At 41.3% G+C, this 21,373-nt stretch overlaps 1 protein-coding gene across 1 annotated transcript in view; it reads right to left on the bottom strand.

Moving 5' to 3' along the window:
• LOC128572866 (zinc finger protein 208-like) overlaps positions 1-21,373 on the bottom strand; it is a 105,925-nt gene that overhangs the window by 68,183 nt on the left and 16,369 nt on the right. Inside the window, exon 4 of the mRNA XM_053572991.1 lies at positions 8,466-13,842. Within this exon, the coding sequence (XP_053428966.1) occupies positions 10,685-13,842 (3,158 nt within the window). The 3' untranslated portion in view covers positions 8,466-10,684. The remainder of the gene's footprint in view (positions 1-8,465; positions 13,843-21,373) is intronic.

Below are 21,373 nucleotides of genomic sequence, written 5' to 3'. Positions count from 1 at the left end.
TTAATTTCTCCATCATAAATGAAATTCAGTTTAGTTGGATACAAGATCCTGGGTTGAAAGTTATTTTGCTTTAGGAGATTAAAAGTCAATGACCACCCCCTTCTGGCTTGAAAAGTTTCAGCAGAGAGATCTGCAGTCATTCTATTATTCTTCCCTTTGTACGTAATGGCTTTCTTTCGCCTGGTAGCTTTGAGAATTTTCTCCTTCATATTAACCTTAGTGAAGTTAACTATGATATGCCTGGGGGATGACTTATTGGGGTTGAATCATGCTGGGGTTCTGAAGCTGTCTGCTATCTGAATTTCAGAATCTCTAGGCATGTCTGGAAAATTCTGTTTCATAATTTCATGTAGAAGGGCCTCTGTGCCCATCGAGGCCACTTCATCAGTTTCAGGAATTCCAATTGTTTGTATATTGACCTTCTTCGAATTATCCCAGACCTCTCTGAGAGAATGATCCGTTTTTGCTGTCCATTTCTCTTCCTCTTTGAGAGTTTGGTAGTGTTCAAAAGCTTTATCTTCAATGTCAGAAATCCTTTCTTCTGCTTGCTCCATTCTGTTGCTGAGGGATTCTACTGTATTTTTCATATCTTGAGGGCTGCAAATTCTTGCTTCATTGTGTTTAAGTTTTTGGTGGTTTTGACTTTAAATTCATTAAATTCTTGAGACAACTTTTGAATTTCTCCTCGAATTCCTAATTCCACTTTATTAATCTTGTCTGCCATCCAAATTCTGAATTCGATTTCTGACATCTCAGCCAGTTGTTTATGAATGCTATCTTCAGTTACATCTGCCATATCTTTCCTTGGGGGGGTTGATCTATTCTGGTTGTTCATGTTACCAGAGTTTTCCGCTGATTCTGCTCCACGGTTGTTTTACTCCCTTTGGTTTTTTCCCGGGGGCTTTATTGATGGCTCGTACAGTGTTGTGGCTTGAGAAACTGGGGCCCTGTTTTGTGTGGTGGGACTAAGTTGTTCTGTCTTGTTTTCAGCTTGTTTCTGTTCGACCCTAGTGAAACATTTGCTCTGGGTTGAAGTCTCATCTGTGGAGAAAAACCAGATTAAGTCACCCCGCCCACCCACCTCTGGCACCAATTGGAAAAGGAAAATCAAACCTTCCTATAACTGCACACCCAGGGCACCACCTGAAAAGTCCTCAGTCTATTGGTTCAGTTGAAAAGGTCCAAATCAATTGTCTCAGTCAGCACCTGTCTCGGGTGGGAAAGTTCAAGAAGCCTCTGGGAACTGGATTACAGGGGTCTGGTGACTACTCTGATATGGCTTACTCCAGTGCAGCATGGAGTCAGAAGGATCCACCTAGCAAATAGATCAGTCAGGGAAGGTTGATGGCTCTTTCCCCACCTAGCCCCTCTGTCGGATCCAGTCACTGATATCTCTGTAGATGGCTGACCTAGTTTCCTGTAGTGAACAGATTGCACCTGCCTGAATTGCAAGGAAATCTGCCAGGCCTCTGCACTCTGCTGCTATCTAGTAGGAGAAGGTGAGGCCTGACATCCTCAGGCGCTTGATGAAGGTGGGGGTGTTCACTCAGGTTTAGCCCCGCTCCTGATTGATGTTACTGACAGAACAGAACAGAAAAGAACAAGTATGTGGGTTTCCGTCTAAGTTCCTGCTAAAATCGTCTGCAGAAGAGAAGCTGTTCTGAGTTTCAAGGTCCTGTCTTTGCTGCTGGAGGTTGGTATTCGATTACCTCTCTGAGTTAGCCCTGCCCTGGTAGCTTCCTGGGTTTGTGAGTAGCCTCAGGCAAATCATTTACTCACGGGTGGCCTCCTCTGGTTGCCCAGGGAGACAGAAGGTGTGGCTTTAGAATATCCAGAGTGAGCCATTTTGCTGTTGGAAAAAAACAGCTCTAGTGCCACAGAGTCAGCACTGACCAGCCGCAGTTTATGCTCTGTCCACACTCCTCAAGAGATCACCCAAAAATCCGGACTCCTTGGGGACAGGCCTCCAGGTCTGAAAGTGAGGGGAAGTAGAGTTCTGGGAGCCCATAGCTGTAGGTAGCGAGCACACAAAGTTCCACACAGTTTTATGCCTGGCTGCACCACTGCCAGAAGACAGCCACCACTCCACATCTGAGGGAACCTCCACTCTGGAGTGGTTCCCTCAGCTGCCACTCCGCGTCTGAGGGAACCGCAGCTCTGGAGCAGCTCCCTTCTAGCCCATCATCCTCTCCTCACTCACGTGCCCCAGAGTCAGCGCAGCTCAGTCACTGTCTACACCCCATGGAGAAATCACCCAAGACTCATCTGGACTCCGGGGGGACAGGCCTCCAGATCTCAGAGTGAGGGGAAGGAGAGTGCTGGGAGCCCAGAGCTGTAGGTAGTGAGCACACTCAGTTCCACAGTTTTATGCTCAGCTGCACCACTGCCAGAATACAGCCTCTGCTCTGTGTCTGAGGGAACCTCTGCTCTGGAGCAGTTCCCTTCTAGCCAATTGTCCTCTCCTCACTCACATGCCCCTGAGAGTTGGCGCAGCTCAGTCACTCTCCACACCCCACGGAGAAATTACCCAAGAATTCGGACTCCTGGGGGACAGGCTTCCAGATCTCAGTGTGAGTGGAGTGGGGTGCTGGGAGATCAGGGTTACAGGCAAAGGATATTTACAGTTTTATATAGTTTTATGCCTAGCTGGAGAGTGCCATGGCACCCTAGTAGGGGAGGTAGGTCCAGTTTTTAGGAGGTCTCTCCCGTGGAGTGCAGTGGGAGGGCCTTTGATTTCTGACCACTTGTTTGTGGGGCTCTTGAGCCGGTCTCATGGGGGGGGGCTCCCGTCCACTTGGCGATGGGTTTTATACCTTTTGTTTGCGTCCTTGTGGTCACAGCTCACCTCAGAGGTGTTGATGTGCGTTCTTCAGCCTTCTCCCTTAGTGCAGCTCAGATCCATCAGGTTACCTGCTAAATTTTTGTCCCTTAACTCTCTTTCTGGACGGGAGCCTCTGAAGGAAGCTGGCTTCAGTCCGCCATCTTGTCCGGATGCCAAGAAATTTCTTAAAGTTTGTTCATTGCTCTAATTTAAGCTCCAACATTCTTGCAAAACACAAACCCACACAAGAACAAAAATAAACATCACACAGCAAGAAACCACCACAAGTCAATGAAAACACAACCGTGAGGCAGTGATACAGCAAGATTATAAAACCCCACTGGGTTTTTGTAGGGCTGCCACTGTAAGTGCATGTTGTCAAAGTCACAAAGTTAATTCTCAGATCTGTAATAAACTTCTTTATAAGGAGAAAAAGATAAAAAAGTAATAGATTTGGTATTTGGGTAACAGATTGCCATTTGGTATTTGGGTAACAGATTGACTTCCTTTCTTTCTTTTCTTTTTTTTTGAGACAGAGTCTCATTATGTGGTGCTCAGTAGAGTGCCTTCGCAACACAGTTTACAGCAACCCCAAACACTTGGCTTAGACGATTCTCTTGCCTCAGCCTTCCAAGTAGCTGAGACTATAGGTGCCCAACAGAATGCCCAGCTATTTGGGGGGTGTAGTTGTCATTGCTGTTTGGAAGGCCTGGGCTGGTAGAACTGCTATCTCCAGAGTCCATGGCTAGTGCCCTAGCCACTGAGCTACAGGTGCCGAGCCTCCAGCTCACTTCTTAAACCGAGCACCTGCCAAGGGAAAACCAGAGGACACAGAAAGCCAAGTCTTACTTCTCTCCTGCCCTAACCTCCTGTGTGTGCAAGTTTCCTATTGTCAAGTAGAAAATGGACTTCAAATGGAACATGTACCCCTGGGAATATAGGCAGAGACACAGAGTACAACACAGAGTAATTGTACATTAAAGATACAATAATTAAAATAATGTAAGGGTTAGGGACCATCAGATGAATGTCAATACTACTTCATTCACAACCCTTAGGTGTTGGACAATAAGTATTCATCTATTCCAGGCTTTTCAGTAAAAATAGGGGTGTTGGCACACTCAGTAGCTCACACCTTCCATCCGACCACTTGGGAGGTGGAGGCAAATGGATTGTCTCATCTGTCAGGTTCAAGACCAGCCTGAGTCAGACCTAGACCTCATCTCTAAAAATAAATAGTGGTTGAGACAGGCACCTGTAGTCCTAGCTACCTGAGAGGCTGAGGCAAGACAATTGCTTAAGCCCAAGAGTTTGAGGCTGCTGTAAGCAATGGGACTCTACCTAGGGTGACCAAGTGAGACTCTGTCTCAAAAAAAAAAAAAATAGGGGAGTTATGTAGAAATTGGCAGGGCTCTATAGGCCCTGCACTCATGGCATTGTCAACCAAAGGGGCTATGCCTATTATTGTTTCATGTTTTAAAAAGTATGGACTTTTTTTTAACTGGTTGAGCTTCTGATTTTAAGTGGGCCTCAACTGCGGTGATCCTGAGGGCTTTCGTAGGTGTATCCTCTTTCCAGGTAGAGAAGTTTACCTGGATTTTGATTACTTCTGACCATTTATTCTTATTCTGTAGATCAGCGGTTCTCAACCTGTGGGTTGCGACCTGCAGGAACTGTATTAAAAACTTGCAGCATTAAGAAGGTTGAGAACCACTGTCCTAGATGCTGGAGTAGCACCTATCAGACATATTCATGCTATACCTTCGTGGAAGGCTACTGTTTTCTGGACAGAAGGTAATAAGAGTACATAATTTAGACAAGACTCTCCTTAGCAAGACAGCAAAGAAATCAAGCATCTGAAAGAACCAATGAGTCATCTCTTTTACTCTAATCCATCATGTAAGAGGTTTAAGAAAGAATTTGTGTTCCGTCTGTCCTGTCACTCCTGCTACAGAGCCAGGGTGTTTAGTCATAGGAGAGAGTGCAGTTTGAAGCACTAAATATGCAGCCCTAGAATTTGTTAGAAAGTCTTGGCCCACAGCTTTCCACAGGTAGAGAAGAGAGTATAGACTATCCTTTAGGGGTAGTCTAAGGCAAATTGTCACTGCCCAAAAAGGCATGATTGTCATGGACCAAGTAATTCCTGTGGACAATGCTGTGCTCTTCTCAGGTGGCCAGAGTTCTCCAGGACCTGCATTTTCCCACCCGGAATCACATCAGATTCCAGGTGCAGGTATCTGTTACCAGCTATCTAACCCCTTCCTACTCTCCATACCTGAGTTTCATACCTACGTCTACTTGGGCACCTCTGGTTTAGCCTTTGCCTCACCCAGCCCTCTTGCTCAGATGATGTCCCTGTCTGCTCTGATTCTTACCAGTGACCACAGTGAAAGGGCTGCCCATTGATTCAACCTAAGAGGAGTCTGGCGTGTCTTCCTGGATCTTTCTCAGGGAGTCTGTGAAGAGGTTTACCACAGAGCATTTGCCTCTAGTTGAGGGGTGGCTAATGAGAGCTTTTGTAAGGCCAAGAGAAGAGCAAGGCTGTAGGTTAATAAAAGACCACAGTGATGTAGAAGTTGAAAAATCTAGTCCAAAAACCTTATTTGAGAATGTTACAATGCAAAAAGAGCAGGAATAAGGGCATGGAGTTCCCAGTTTGTCCCACAACTAGAAAGGGTGCAGTGTGGCCAAAGTACACATTTGTGAAAGAAAAAATCTATTGTTGTTCAAGTGTGGCAGAAGTTACATGTACGTGTTCTGGCAGCTTAGCTTAGCAACAAAAATCGAAGAAGTGTGAGGAGTAAATGAAAGACACAGAGGAAGGAGTGAAAATGTCAGACAGTTGAGTAAAGAGAGTGGCATTTTGTTTTATTTATTTTTGTAGTTTTTGGCTGGGGCCATGTTTGAACCTACCACCTCTTTTAGATGGGGCTGGTGCCCTACTCCTTGAGTCACAGGCGCTGCCCGAAAAGTGGTATTTTAAAGGATAAAGTTGGCTCCTTTTTTTTCTTCCTTTGGTTTCAAAGGAGTAACTGATAACCATGAGTAGAGATAACAGCTTAATAATCTTGGTCTCAACACCCATAACAAATCACATACAACTGCAGGCAGGCAGAAGCACAGAGAGGGAGATTTATTTTCACTCCATGGTGGAAGATTAATGCTGAATAATTGATGCAATTTACTTGCCAGTTTCAATATATACAGAGCAATCTGAATAGGTTTTAAACAAGGTCTCATAACAAAAAGAACACTTTGTGGTCTTATTTTTTAATTTTTATTTCTTTGAGACAGAATCTCAAGCTGTCACCCTGGGTAGAGTGCTGTGGCATCATAGTTCACAGCACCTCCAACTCCTAGGCTCAAGAGATCCCCTTGCCTCAGGATTTCTATTTTTTTTTTTTGAGACAGAGCCTCAAGCTGTTGCTCTGGGTAGAGTGCAGTGGCATCACAGCTCACAGTAACTTCCAACTCCAGGGCTCAAGCAATTCTCCTGCCTCTGCCTCCCAAGTAGCTAGGACTACAGGCGACTGCCACAATGCCTGGCTATTTTTTTATTGCAGCCATCATTGCTTGGCAGGCCCAGGCTGGATTCAAACCCGCCAGCTCAGGTGTATGTGGCTGGTACCTTAGCTGCTTGAGCCACAGGTGCCGAGCCAGGGTTTCTACTTTTGTTATAGATGGGGTCTCGGTTGTGTTCAGGCTGGTCTGCAATTCATAACTTCAAGCAATTCAGCCAACTTTGCCTCCCAGGTTGGCAGAATTATAGGTCTGAGCCATGGCCCTGAGCCCACTTTGTTGTTTTAATTGGAGTTTCCCTTTCAATTAGACCAACTTGTTGACATACAAAATGTTGATAAATCCACCTTTGCAAATATCATGCCTTACATAGACTATTTTTGACATGCTGAAGTCCTGTGTTTATTCCATAATTTTCCTATTAAACCATGACTTATTTTAGGACAAACATTGCTATATCAGTTTTTGTCCTAGACAAAATTATTCCCTTACCCTTTAAAGTTCCTTATGATCCATTGTGTTTTATAGTCATGACTTTCTTCACATTTCACTTCTACATTTTGGATCCTTCTTGCTTTTTTTTCTACTTTGAAATAAAATTGCATCCTAGTTAATTCTTTTCTTCATAAAGATATGAGAAAGGAGGCCTGTGGATTTAAAGGATTTAGGTCTTTAGCCTAAAGAGGAGACTTCATCCAAACAATGGGTTAGGGCAGTTGAAAAACATCAAAAGGGTTAAACATCAAGCAGTGAGCAGAGGGAGTTTAGCAATCACAAGGGTTTGCATTTCACCTTCCATTTTGAAGAGAGATATAGGAGAGGGAAACAGAGGCCCTGAATGTCCAGGGAGAGCATAGGAGAGGCTCTAATGTTATGACAGAGAGAGAAAGCTTGCCAACACACAACCTTCCCAGATGAGCTTGTTCTGAAGTTGGAGTTTGTCCATCAGACTGAGAGTTTAAGAGGGTCAGTGCTGGTTCAGGGATTTCACAGGGTGTACAGTGGTTCTCAACCTTCCTAATGCCACGATGTATTTTCATGGTTACAAAGGGGTCATGACCCACAGGTTGAGAACTGCTGGGACGGTGAATGTGACTCCCTTTTCTCCAAGAGAGGGCAATGTCACTTCCACTGCACCTGTCTAATAGAGAGGGCATAGTCCCAGCACAGGCCCCTCCCTGAGCCATTTCTTACTCCAGGAACCTAGACTGGGAAGGGCTCAGGCCTGGTGTCTTCTTGCCTTAGCCTCTAGGGGAACTCAGTTCCCGACAACCTTCTTCCTTAGTGATAGTAACCATTTCAAAAGCTTCCTTCTGCTCTTAAGAACTGCTAATGGGCTAGTGCCTGTAGCTCAAGCAGCATACACCAGAGCTGGAGAGTTCGAATCCAGCCTGGGCTGCCAAAAAAAAAAGGACAACTACAACCCCCCCCAAAAAATTGATGGGCATTGTGGGGGGCACCAGTAGTTCCAGCTACTCGGGAGGCTGAGGCAAGAGAATTGCTTAAGCCCAAGAGTTCCAGGTTGCTGTGAGTTGTGATGTCATGGCACTTTAACCAGGGAGACAGCTTGAGACTGTCTCAAAACAAACACACAAACAAAAACACCCAAAAGATCTGCTCATGACCTGGCTTTCTCTCACTATCTACTCATCCCCATTCTGGTTATTAAAACCTTACAATCTGGTTTAACATTCTGCATGTGGGGCCTGAGATCCCTTTTTAAACTTTAGAATGTCAGCACTAACTGGGAGATGAAGTGCATTGTCAAGGTGAAGATGAAAAAAGCAGATGAAGCAGGGGCAGGTAAGAAGCTACATTACCTGGAAGTGAAGACAGCCAGAGAGATGGAGGAGTAATAAGTAATATCCAGCAGCAGAGTGAATTCAGAATGTCTATTGTTGCATTAGCTTATCTTCTTGAAGATGTATATTTTCCTCCCAGATAGTAACACCAAAATGTCAGACATTAGGGGACCAGAGGTGAGGTATGTGTTCCATTTTTTTGTTCCAGGTGCCAAAGAACGGTTATTACAACCAAGACAATGAAACAAATGAGCAGAATAAACAGATACAAGTGTGCAAAGGGCAAAGTTTATAAAGGACTGTACACTCCAGAGAAGGAGCACATCTACATTTTCAAGTGGAGAAGATCCTGGGATTAGCAAGAAGTTTCCCCTTACATGGATTTTCCAATTCTAGGTTAGTGGTGTGGGGGTAAAATATTCATAGTATTTCTTGGAAATGGGGAAACCTTCAGAATGGAGAGTCCTCCTATTTCTATCCCTGTAATTAATGGACACAATTTGTCATTCTAATTGTAGAGTATGATAGAACTGGTGTAAATTGTACTATGTTAATGAAAAAAGGTCACTTGATCCTACTGTCACCTTACTTGTATGCCCGCAACAAACACCCCTTTTTGTGGCCTTGGGCTTGTGGCTCATATACCTCTGAGACTCATTTTTGTAGAACAAACATCAGTTCAGTTTGGGGAAGCCTTCTTGAAATGTCAGCTTTTGTTTCTTGAAAGTCCCTGCTGGTCAATTTGTTCACGTAATTTATGGACAAAGGATCTCTCAGTATCATATGTCCCTGTCGCTCCTAAGCCCTACCTAACAGGATAAACACAACTTTAAGGCTCTGGGACAGGACTGACATTTGTGGAGGATTTCTTCCATTTGAATTAGGATTGGAAAAGTGTGAAATATATTTAAAGATACTGTCACACTCTTTTCTTTTTCTACAGACATAGTCTCATTTTATTGCCCTTGGAAGAGTGCCATGGCATCACAGCTCACAGCAACCTTCAACTCCTGGCCTTAGGTGATTCTCTTGCCTCAGCCTCCCTAGTAGCTGGGACTAAAGAGCCTGCGACAATGCCCGGCAGTTTTTTGTTTGTAGTTTGGTCGGGGCCGGGTTTCAACCCACCACCCTCTGTATATGGGGCCAGTGCCCTACTCACTGAGCCACAGGTGCCCCCTGATATTGTCACAGTCTTAACATATGTAGTATTTCTCTATGAATATTGTTATGTACTGAAATGAGTACTGGTTATAGGATTTGACACTTCTCATTTGTAGGGAATTTCTGTGTTATAATTTTTTTATTTATACAGTGGTTTAAGGATTAAACAGCTGTCAATCTCTTCACATTTGTAGAGTTTTTCTTCAATGTGAATTCTGTTGTGTATAGAAAACCATGCCCAATGGAATGAGGCTTTGCCACATCTTCACATTGTCACCATTTTTCTCTGCTTGATTGATTTCTCTTATGTTTAATAAGAATGAGGACCACTGAAAACATTTGCCACATTTTTCACATTTGTAAGATTTCTCTCCAATATGAACGTTCCTAGGTGTAGTAAGGTTTGAGGTATGGTTAAAGTCATTGCCACATTGTTCACATGTGTAGGATTTCTCACCAGTTTGAATCCCTTATGCTTAGCATGCTATGAACACCAGGTAAAGGCACCGCCACAGTCTCCATATGGAGAGTTTCTCTCCTGTGTGACTTCTTCTATGTACAGTTGAGGATTGAATTTGAGTAAGAGTTTTCCCACTGTCCATATTTATAAGGTTTCTCTCCAGAATAAATTCATAAATGTCTAGAAAGGTTCACAAATGAATTAAACACTTTGCCACATTTTTGACCTTTGTAGAGTTTCTCTCCACAACAAATTCTTTCATGTGTACTACTAGTTGACCTACATTAAAAGGCTTTAACAATTTTTTAAAATTTGTAAGGTTTATGTCCAGATTAAATTCTTTGATGTCCAGAAAGGTGTGAGTACTAGTTAAAGGCTTTGCCACATTCTTGACATTTGTAGGGTGTCTCTCAGAGTGAATTATTTTATGTACAGTAAGGCTTGAGTACTGGTTAACAGTTTTGCCACTGGTGGGTCAAAGGAGTGGCGGCCCCATATGCTGGAGTTGGTCGGTTCAAAACCAGCCGTGGTGAAAAAATGCAAAAATAAAAATAAATAAATAAATTCATAAATGAATTTTGCCACATTTTGCCACATTTTTCACATTTGTAGGGTTTTTCTGCAGAGTGAATTCCATGATGTATAGAATGGATTGAGTAATGGTTAAAGGCTTTGCCACATTCTTGACATTTGTAGGGTTGTTCACCACAGCAAATTCTTTTATGTTCTTTAAGGCTTGAGTAGTATTTAAAGGCTTTTCCACTTTCTTGACATTTGTAGGGTTTCTCTCCAGAGTGAATTCTTTGATGTTCAGAAAGGTGTGAGTGCTGGTTAAAAGCTTTACCACATTCTTCACATTCATAGGGTTTCTCTCTAGAGCAGAGGTTCTCAAACTGTGGGTTGAGACCCACTGGGATGGTATTAAAGGACCATGGCATTAGGAAGGTTGATAACCACTGCTCTAGAGTGAATTCTTTTATGTCTAGTAAGAGATGAAGTAGTATTAAAAGCTTTGCCACATTCTTGACATTTATAGGGTTTCTCTCCAGAGTGAATTCTTTGATGTATAGAAAGGCCCGAGTGCTGGGTAAAGGCTTTGCCACATTCTTGGCATTTGTAAGGTTTCTCTCCAGAGTGAATTCTTTCATGTTCAGAAAGGTTTGTGTGCCGGTTAAAGGCTTTGCCACATTCTTGACATTTGTAGGATTTCTCTCCAGAATGAATTCTTTGATGTTCAGAAAGGCCCGAGTGCTGGGTAAAGGCTTTGCCACATTCTTGACATTTGTAGGGTTTCTCTCCAGAATGAATTCTTTGATGTAGAGAAAGTTGTGAGTGCTGGTTAAAGGCTTTTCCACATTCTTGACATTTGTAGGGCTTCTCTCCAGAGTGAATTCTTTTATGTTTAGTAAGAGATGAACTGTCATTAAAGGCTTTGCCACACTCTTGACATTTGAAGGGCTTCTCCCCAGAGTGAATTCTTTGATGTACAGAAAGGCATGAGTACCAGTTAAAGGTTTTGCCACATTCCTGACATTTGTAGGGTTTCTCTCCACAGTGTATTCTTTGATGTACAGAAAGGTTTGTGTGCCGCTTAAAGGCTTTGCCACATTCTTGACATTTGTAGGGTTTCTCTCCAGAATGAATTCTTTGATGTACAGAAAGGCTTGAGTACCAGTTAAAGGCTTTGGCACATTCTTGACATTTGTAGGGTTTCTCTCCAGAATGAATTCTTTGATGTAGAGAAAGGCTTGAGTGCTGGTTAAAGGCTTTTCCACATTCTTGACATTTGTAGGGTTTCTCTCCAGAATGAATTCTTTGATGTAGAGAAAGGCTTGAGTGCTGGTTAAAGGCTTTTCCACATTCTTGACATTTGTAGGGCTTCTCTCCAGAGTGAATTCTTTTATGTCTAGTAAGAGATGAACTGTCATTAAAGGCTTTGCCACACTCTTGACATTTGAAGGGCTTCTCCCCAGAGTGAATTCTTTGATGTACAGAAAGGCATGAGTACCAGTTAAAGGTTTTGCCACATTCTTGACATTTGTAGGGTTTCTCTTCACAGTGTATTCTTTGATGTACAGAAAAATTTGTGTGCCAGTTAAAGGCTTTGCCACACTCTTGACATTTGTAGGGTTTCTCCCCAGAGTGAATTCTTTGATGTACAGAAAGGCTTGAGTAATGGTTAAAGGCTTTGGCACATTCTTGACATTTGTAGGGTTTCTCTCCAGAGTGAATTCTTAGATGTAGAGAAAGGCTTGAGTGCTGGTTAAAGGCTTTTTCACATTCTTGACATTTGTAGGGCTTCTCTCCAGAGTGAATTCTTTTATGTTTAGTAAGAGATGAGCTGTCATTAAAGGCTTTGTCACACTCTTGACATTTGTAGGGTTTCTCTCCAGAGTGAATTCTTAGATGTAGAGAAAGGCTTGAGTGCTGGTTAAAGGCTTTTTCACATTCTTGACATTTGTAGGGCTTCTCTCCAGAGTGAATTCTTTTATGTTTAGTAAGAGATGATCTGTCATTAAAGGCTTTGTCACACTCTTGACATTTGTAGGGCTTCTCTCCAGAGTGAATTCTTTTATGTCTAGTAAGAGATGAACTGTTATTAAAGGCTTTGCCACACTCTTGACATTTGTAGGGTTTCTCCCCAAAGTGAATTCTTTGATGTACAGAAAGGCTTGAGTAATGGTTAAAGGCTTTGGCACATTCTTGACATTTGTAGGGTTTCTCTCCAGAGTGAATTCTTAGATGTAGAGAAAGGCTTGAGTGCTGGTTAAAGGCTTTTTCACATTCTTGACATTTGTAGGGCTTCTCTCCAGAGTGAATTCTTTTATGTTTAGTAAGAGATGAGCTGTCATTAAAGGCTTTGTCACACTCTTGACATTTGTAGGGCTTCTCTCCAGAGTGAATTCTTTTATGTTTAGTAAGAGATGAACTGTTATTAAAGGCTTTGCCACACTCTTGACATTTGTAGGGTTTCTCCCCAGAGTGAATTCTTTGATGTACAGAAAGGTATGAGTACCAGTTAAAGGTTTTGCCACACTCTTGACATTTGTAGGGCTTCTCTCCAGAGTGAATTCTTTTATGTTTAGTAAGAGATGAACTGTTATTAAAGGCTTTGCCACACTCTTGACATTTGTAGGGTTTCTCCCCAGAGTGAATTCTTTGATGTACAGAAAGGTATGAGTACCAGTTAAAGGTTTTGCCACACTCTTGACATTTGTAGGGTTTATCTCCACAGTGTATTTTTTGATGTACAGAAAGACTTGTGTACTGGTTAAAGGCTTTGCCGCACTCTTGGTATTTGTAAGGTTTCTCTCCAGAATGAATTCTTTGATGTCTAGAGAGAAGTGAGTGCCTGATAAAGGCTTTGCCACATTCTTCACATTTGTATGATTTCCCTCCAGAATGAAGTACTTTATGTACAGAAAGGCTTGAGTAATGTTTAAAGGCTTTGCCACAGTCTTGACATTTGTAGCATTTCTCTCCACAATGAATTCTTTTATGTCCATAAATGTGTGAGTACTTCTTGGTAAGGTTCTCACATTCCTTATATATGTAGTGTTTTTCTCCAGTATTCAAAATCTTATGGTTAAAGTACTTTGATCTATGGCTAAGACATTTGCCATTATTTTCATACTTGTTGAATTTCTCTCCAGTATAGGGTCTTGAGTGAGATTGGAAGACTTGGCTACCTTCTTCACATTTGTATTGTTTTTCTCCAGTATTTGTTACCTTATGTTCTGTGATGTGTGAGCAGAGCTTAGAGGATTTCCCATACTTTTTACATTTAAAAGTTTTCTCTAAGGTACATATCATCTTATGTCTATTTAGATTTGACAACTGTCCAAAGACATTCAAACATTTACTACATTGGAAGAGGTTGCCGTGGGTAGCTGTTACACATTTGTCAAGTCCACTGTGACATACTTTCTGCTGCTCACATTCATACACACCTTCCCAGTCTTTTGCAAAGTTTAAATACTCAGGGCCACAACTTTGATTTCTGCTCAGCATCATCTCCGGAAATAATATATTTGTGCCCAGCTCTTGCAAATGGTCTTGGGTAGAATGATTAGATAGAGCTGAAAGAAATTTAAACAATAACAATTTTAGCCGCTCGCTTTTTATCAGAATCCAGTAAATATACATTACACATTGTATATGCAAAATCATGTTAAGAATATTAGGAAGATGCCATAATACAGTAGAGAGGCACCAATTATCTTAAAGATAAATAAATGTTGCATGCATATACTGCATTTTGGGAATTCTGAAAACCGGGTAAGAATATGCAGGACAACAAGTAAGCAGAAGTTATAGAGATAATGCAGAGGCAGGGCATTGGATCGTGTATTTAATCCTACAACTCAGGGGCACTGACAGGAATGGATCACTTGAGCACAGATGCTTGAAATCAACCTGAGCAAAAGTGAGACCCCATCTGGATCAGCACCTATAGCTTAAGCGACTAAGGCGCCAGCACATACACTAGAGATGTAAGGTTCGAGTACAGCCCCAGCCTGCCAAACAACAATGACAACCAGAAAATAGCCAGGTGTTGGGGTGGGTGAATGTAATCCCAGCTGCTCCTGGCTGTGGCAAGAGAATTGCTTAAGCCTAAGACTTGGAGGTTGTGACGCCTAGGCATTCTACCCAGAGAGACAGCTTGAGACTCTGTCTCAAAAAAAGAAAACAAAATAGTGAGATTCCCCCAACTCTACCACATGTAGAAAAATTAGTCCTGCATGGTGGCACATGCGTCTACTCTCAGCAACTCATGAGGGTGAGGCAAGAAGATCTCTTGTGAGGGCAGCACCCATGGCTCAGTGAGTAGGGCGCCAGCCCCATATACTGAGGGCGGAGGGTTTAAACCCAGCCCCAGTCGAACTGCAACAAAAAATGCCTCGCATTATGGTGGGTGCCTATAGTTCCAGCTACTTGGGAGGCTGAGGCAAAAGAATCTCCTAAGCCCAGGAACCAGAGGTTCTTGTGAGTTGTGTGACGCCAAGGCACTATAGAGAGGGTGATAAAGTGATACTCTGTCCCTAAAAAAAAGATCTCTTGTGCCCAGAAGATTGAGGATGCTGTGAACTATGACAATACAGGAGTATTCCCAGAGTAACAATTACTTAGGCTGAAATAAATGAATAAATAAATAGATACATACATACACACATACATTCATACAGTATGTATGGGCATATACACAAATATATTTCTAAAATAAAAGGAAAAATTGTCAATAATAATAATAATGAAAAAGTCAAGGAGAACAATAAGAAAAGTTTGTCATATTTACCCCCACCACAGAATTTATGCCGTCTTAATAGAGAATGGTGAAAATGGAAGTAATCTTCTAAATCCCAGCTTTGCCCTCAAAAGGAAAAGAGTAACAGGTGTGTTAATTCTCCTTGCTTTTGAGGGTGTTTCCAAAGAAAGGTTGCTGTCTCCCATCAGTGAGAGTGCTTAAAGGAATGGTGCTAGTGTGTAAGACTGGTTATGCTGAATTCAAGGCAAAATATTCATATAGCAGCAGAGAGACTCCAATGTAACAGACAAATTAAGGTCTAGCAAGTGATAAGAAACTCTTAGGAGGACATGTGTAAAAATGCTTCCACTAAAAAATAACCATGCAATTCCACAGGCAAAACACTGCCCATCTGTACAGTTCTCCCTTTCTTAATACAATGTGTGTCAGAGTCTTGCAGGATACAGCCATATCACAAAGTTTGTGAAAGGTGGCTTTCCTAATCCTCAAAAATCAATGAAAGCTTATAACGTATATAAAATGTTAGGAAAACATAACCTAAAGAATCAAATAAGAAAAAAAAATCTGAAATTAACCATAAAAAATAGAGATGTCTAAATTACCTGAAAACTTGATCTCAATTATGCTAAACGCATCAAATAGGAATGATAAAGATAACTAAGTAAAATCAGAAAAATGAAGGCACCAAACACAATGAAAATGACTGAGCAGTCTCAAATGTAAGTAAAAAAGTTATAAAGTATGAAGAAACCTCACCATACTTCAGCTAGGAGAAACAAGAAGTCCCATAAAAATACAGATGAAGGGCAGCGCCTGTGGTTCAGTGAGTAGGGAGCCGGCCCCATGTACCAAGGGTGGCAGGTTTAAACCTGGCCCAGGACGAAATGCAACAAAAAAATATCCGGGAGTTGTGGTGGGTGCCTGTAGTCCTAGCTAGTCGGGAGCTGAGGCAAGAGAATCACATAAGCCCAGGAGTTGGAGGGTGCTGTGAGCTGTGACGCCACAGCACTCTCCCAAGGGCAATAAAGTAAGACTCTGACTCTAAAAAAAAAAGAAAGTCACACACAAGAAGGGAATCTTGAAAGCAGCAAGAGAAAATAGATGTGTTATCGCTAAGGATGCTCTTGATTACTAGTGGATTAATCAACACGAACCTTCCACATCAAAAAAGAGTTGGCGATAGCGTCAAAGAGCTGAAAAAGAAAAACTTGAAAGCACATACAGGATATCCACCAAAACTGTTCTTCTAAATGAAGAAAAAGTAAATATTTATCAAGGTATAAACATGCTGGCAGGGTGATGTGGCTCACATCTGTAATCCTAGCACTCAGAAAGGCCAAGAGGGGTGGAATGCTTGAGGTCACAGGTTTGAGACCAGCCTGCGCAAGAGCAAGACACCGTCAGTACTAACGAAAATAGAAAAATCTGAGGCGGGTGGATTGCTTGAGCCGCTGAGTTCCAAATCAGCCAGAGCAAAATGGAGACCATGTCTCTAATAAAATTAGAAAAACTTAGGCGAGAAGATAGCTTGAAACTAAGAGTTGAAGATTGCTGTGAGCTATGATGATACCATGGCATTCTGCTGTGAGCTATGATGATACCATGGCATTCTACTCAGGGTGACAGTTTGAGACTCAGTTGCAAAGAAAAAAATTACATACAAATTTATGGACTAAACGTCACAACTCCAGAGGCTGAGGCAAAAGGATTGTTTCAGCCCAGGACGTTGAGGTTGCTTTGAGCTATGATGCCATAGCAACCTCATAAAAAAGTGAGACTTTTTGTTTCAATAAAATAAAATAAAATGAGTAAATACAAGGACTTAAAAACTAAAAAATCAAAATCCAACTCTATATTTGATACTCATCTTACATGTAATGACAAACATGGAATAAAAAATGACAGGACAGAAAGATACTTGGCCGGGTGCAGTGGTTCAAGGCTGTAATCCCAGTACTCTGAGAGGCCAAGGCAGGTCGACAGCTTGAGCTCATGGGTCCCAGACCAGCTTCAGCAAAAAGACCCTGTCTGTACTAAGAATAGAAAAACCGAGGCAAGAGGATCCCTTAAGCCCAAATTTGGAAATTGCTGTGAGGTATGATGCCATGGCACTCTCCTCAGAATGACAGCTTCAGACTGTGTCTCAAAAAAAAAAAAAGAAAGAAAGAAAGAAAAGAAGAAAGATATTTAATTCAAATATTAATCAAATGAGAGCAAGGGAGATTATCATAAGCAGATGTATACATAAGTCTATGTATGTGTGTGTCTGCATATATATACACACACATGTAAAAACAGAGTCTCACCCTATGGCCCAGGCTAGAGTGCCATAGCATCAGCCTAACTCACAGCAACCTGATACTTCTAGGTTTAAGCAATCCTCCTGAATCAGCCTTCTGACTAGCTGGCACTACAGGTGCCTGCAATGATATTTAGGTAATTTTATCTTCTATTTCTAGTAGACATGGGGTGTTGCTCTTGTTCTGGCTGGTCTCCGACTCCTGAGCAAAAGACATCCTCTTGTCTCAGCCTCCCAGATTGACAGCATTATAGACATATGCAGGAGCGCCCAGACAGAGACAATATATTTTGAGGCAAAACATGTCTTATTTTGTAAAATATGCTTTAAGTCAAAAATGGTCACAAAAAGTAAAGAGTATGAAATAATAATAGAAGGGCTTATTTGTTAGAAAACTATAACTCATTGTTGTTATTTTGAATATATATAAAATACATACTGAAAAGAATGTAGGACAGATATACGACCATCACGTATCTGTTCTTATAAAGAGCTATTTGCACACATATTTATTACAGCATTATTCACATAATCCATTTGGTGAATGAAATCCACATCAGCCTCAAGAAACAAATGGTGAAATATAATTTAGGATATAAAAATGACAGAGTATTACTCAACTTCTAAAAATCAGGAAATCTTCTAACATCTCTAATAAAGAGATGAAATGTCCTTTAAAATGAAATGTCCTTTCAAAAATTATCTTTAAATTACACAAATAATCCACACAAACATAATGTCTTTTCACCAGTAAATATGAGTTAAACTGAAGACAGTTTTAGTAGGCTGGGGGCAGTGGTTCATGGCTACAATCCTAGTACCTCTGGGAGAGCAAGGCAGGTACATTGCCTGAGCTCAGGAGTTCGAGACCAGTCTAAGTCAGAGAAGACCCGTCTTCAAAAAAAATGGATAGGCATTGTGGTGGATACCTGTAGCCCCAGCAAGAAGGGAGGCTCAGGGAAAAGAATCATTTGAACCCAATTGTTTGAGGTTGCTGTCACCTGTAATACCACGCCACTCTATCGAGGGTGACAAAGTGAGACTCTGTGCTCCCCACCCACAAAAAGAGTTTTCATATATATTCACCTATAGGATAAAATAACCATTGGCCAGCAACCAAGAGAAAATGTACTATTCCTAAATCGAACATAAGAAACATGTAGGCAAACGAATAGAAATAAAATTAAATTCCCACTAGACATGTGGTTGATTTATATTTGAAACTTTTGTTCTTAATGTCTTAAAGTATACAGAGTTGAATAATGTCATGCAAAATTATAATAAAAAAATTGTGACAAAGTGACTCAGAGATAAAAAAGTGATATTATATTTTAGATTTTGAATCTCTTTATTTTCGCACAGAAAAATATGATATAAAATCTTGTAATGAATATTTGTAAAGAATGGTACATTTTGCTACAATTTCCCATTTTTCTTATCTACGTATGTCTGGCAAACTTTGGTACACCATGTGTATGTTAAAAAGTACAAACAAAATTGACTGAGGTGAAGTGACGTATTTTAAAAATTTAAAAAGAGGGGTGGCGCTGGTGGCTGAGTGAGTAGGGCACCGGCCCCATATACTGAGGGTGGTGGGTTTGAACCCGGCCCCAGCCAAATTGCAACAAAAAATAGCTGGGTGTTCTGGTGGGTGCCTGTATTCTCATCTACTCCAGAGGCTGAGGCAAGAGAATCGCCTTAGCACAGGAGTTGGAGGTTGCTGTAAGCTGTGACACCACAGTACTCTACCGAGGGTGATAAAGTGAGACTCTGTCTCTACAGTAAAAAAAGAAAAATTAAGAAGAGGCCTGGAGCAGTAGCTCATGTACTAATCCTAACATTCTAATCCTAACATTCTAGGGGGCAGAACCAGGTAGGTGGCAGGAACTCACTAACACTTTTCAAAGAACTATAAATGGCCAATGAGCATTTCAAAGGATGTCTAACGTTCTAATTCTTAGAGAAATGTGAAGCAAAATCACAATGAAATGTCATATCATACTCACAGTGAACCCTAAAAAATGTGTGTCAAGGATACATAGAAATTAGAAACATTTAGCAAAGTTGATGAAGAAAAATGTTGCAGACTCTATTAAAATACTTGAAGGATTCTCAGAAAACTAAAATTTAAAGTTATTATTTAGCTCTGTGCCTTTAGCTCAGTGACTGGGGCACCGGCCACATGCACCGGGACTGGCAGGTTCAAACCCGGTCAGGGCCTGCAAAACAATGACAATAGGCTGGCATTGTGGCAGGGGCCTGTAGTCCCAGCTACTCCAGAGGCTGAGGCAAAAGAATTACTTAAGCCCAAGAGTTGGAGGTTGCTGTGAGCTGTGACTTCACAGCACTCTACCGAGTGGGATATAGTGAGACTCTCTCTCACAAACAAAAAAAAAGTAAATAAAAAATAAATGTTATGATTTCATCCACCCATCTCTCGTCTGGGTATATATCCTAACTACGCACTGCAGATCAGGGAAGATACAGGTCCTCACTCACATTCATCACAGCATTATTCATAAAAGCCAAGACATGGCCTGGTGCATTCAGTCACATATCCAATCCTACAATTTTAGGAGGATGACGCGGGAGGATAGCTGGACCACAGGAGTTCAACACCAGGCTAAGCAACAGTAAAACCCCATCTTTAATAAAAGAATGGTAGGATAGCCAGGAGTTTGGAAGGCTGAAGCATGATTGCTTGAACCCACGTGTTGGAAGTTGTTCTAAGCTGGGATGATGGATTCATAGCATTCTACCGCTGGCAACAGAGTTCCTCTCCATCTCACACAAAAGCTCCCTTTTCTAGATAACTACAATGTTCCATTATGACTGCGGAAAGAACCAAAGCAAGTATTTTTTCTTTTTTCTTTTTGAAACAAAGTTTCACTTTTGTCACCCTTGGTACAATGCCATGTCACAGCTCACAGCAACCTCAAATTCATGGGCTTAAGTGATTTTTTTGTCTCAGCTTCCCAAGTGGCTGAGACTACAGGTACCTGCCACAAGGCTGGGCTATTATTTTTGTTGTTCTTGTCATTGTTGTTTAGCAGACCCAGGCTCGGTTAGAACCTGCCACCCCCAGGCACCGTAACCATTGAATGACAGGCACTGAGCCAGGGTATCTTTTGTTAATATTAGTTAACATTTTGTTGGACGAGAGCAGGTATACTGAATATTTTATGAACCATCTTTCAATAAAATTTCATAGAAAATATATGATTTATTAGTATGAGATACTTATCAGAAAATGTTAATAAACACTTGAGAACAGTAAAGATAATTTTTATTATGTTATTGATATTCTTATTTTTACAAAAACTGAAAAGGTTTAACTTACCCCTTATAAACAATCAAAAAAATTTATACATAAAATAAAAATGTTAACTTTGTAAAATATGATAAATCATACTATTTAAAATAAGCATTTGGGCAAAATTAATATATCATTTAGATATAGGTTGAGGAAAGTGATAACAATCCTGTGGATTTGTTTGCCCCTAGTAAACTAGAAATTTCAAGCTTATTTTGAAAAATAAACTTTCCTTGAAATAAATTTTCAAGGAATTTTTAAATTTTTATTATTATTATTTTATTTATTTATTTTTTTGAGACAGAGCCTGAAGCTGTCGCCCTGGGTAGAGTGCTGTGGCATCACAGCTCGCTACAACCTCCAAATTCTGGGCTCAAATGATTCTTTTGCCTCAGTCTCCCTAGTAGCTGGGACTATAGGAACTTGCCACAATGCCTGGCTATTTTTATTTTTTTTTATTTTTTGGTTGTAGTTGTCATTGTTGTTTGGCAGGTCTCGGCTGGATTCGAAACCGCCAGGTCTGGTGTATTTGGTTGGCACCTTAGCCGCTTGAACTACTGGCTCTGAGCCTTATTATTATTATTTTTTTTTTAATTTACTTTTTTAACACAGAGTTGCTCTATGTTGCCCTTGGTAGAGTGCCATAGCATCACAGCTCACAGCAACCTCAAAATCCCGGGACCAAGCAATTCTCTTGCCTCAGCCTCCCACATAGCTGTGACTAAGATGCCC

The sequence above is a fragment of the Nycticebus coucang genome, chromosome 20 (genome assembly GCF_027406575.1).
Source record: "Nycticebus coucang isolate mNycCou1 chromosome 20, mNycCou1.pri, whole genome shotgun sequence".
In the NCBI taxonomy this organism is placed as follows: domain Eukaryota; kingdom Metazoa; phylum Chordata; class Mammalia; order Primates; family Lorisidae; genus Nycticebus; species Nycticebus coucang.
Note: the sequence above shows the minus strand (reverse complement) of the source record. Positions and strands in the feature narration are given on the sequence as shown.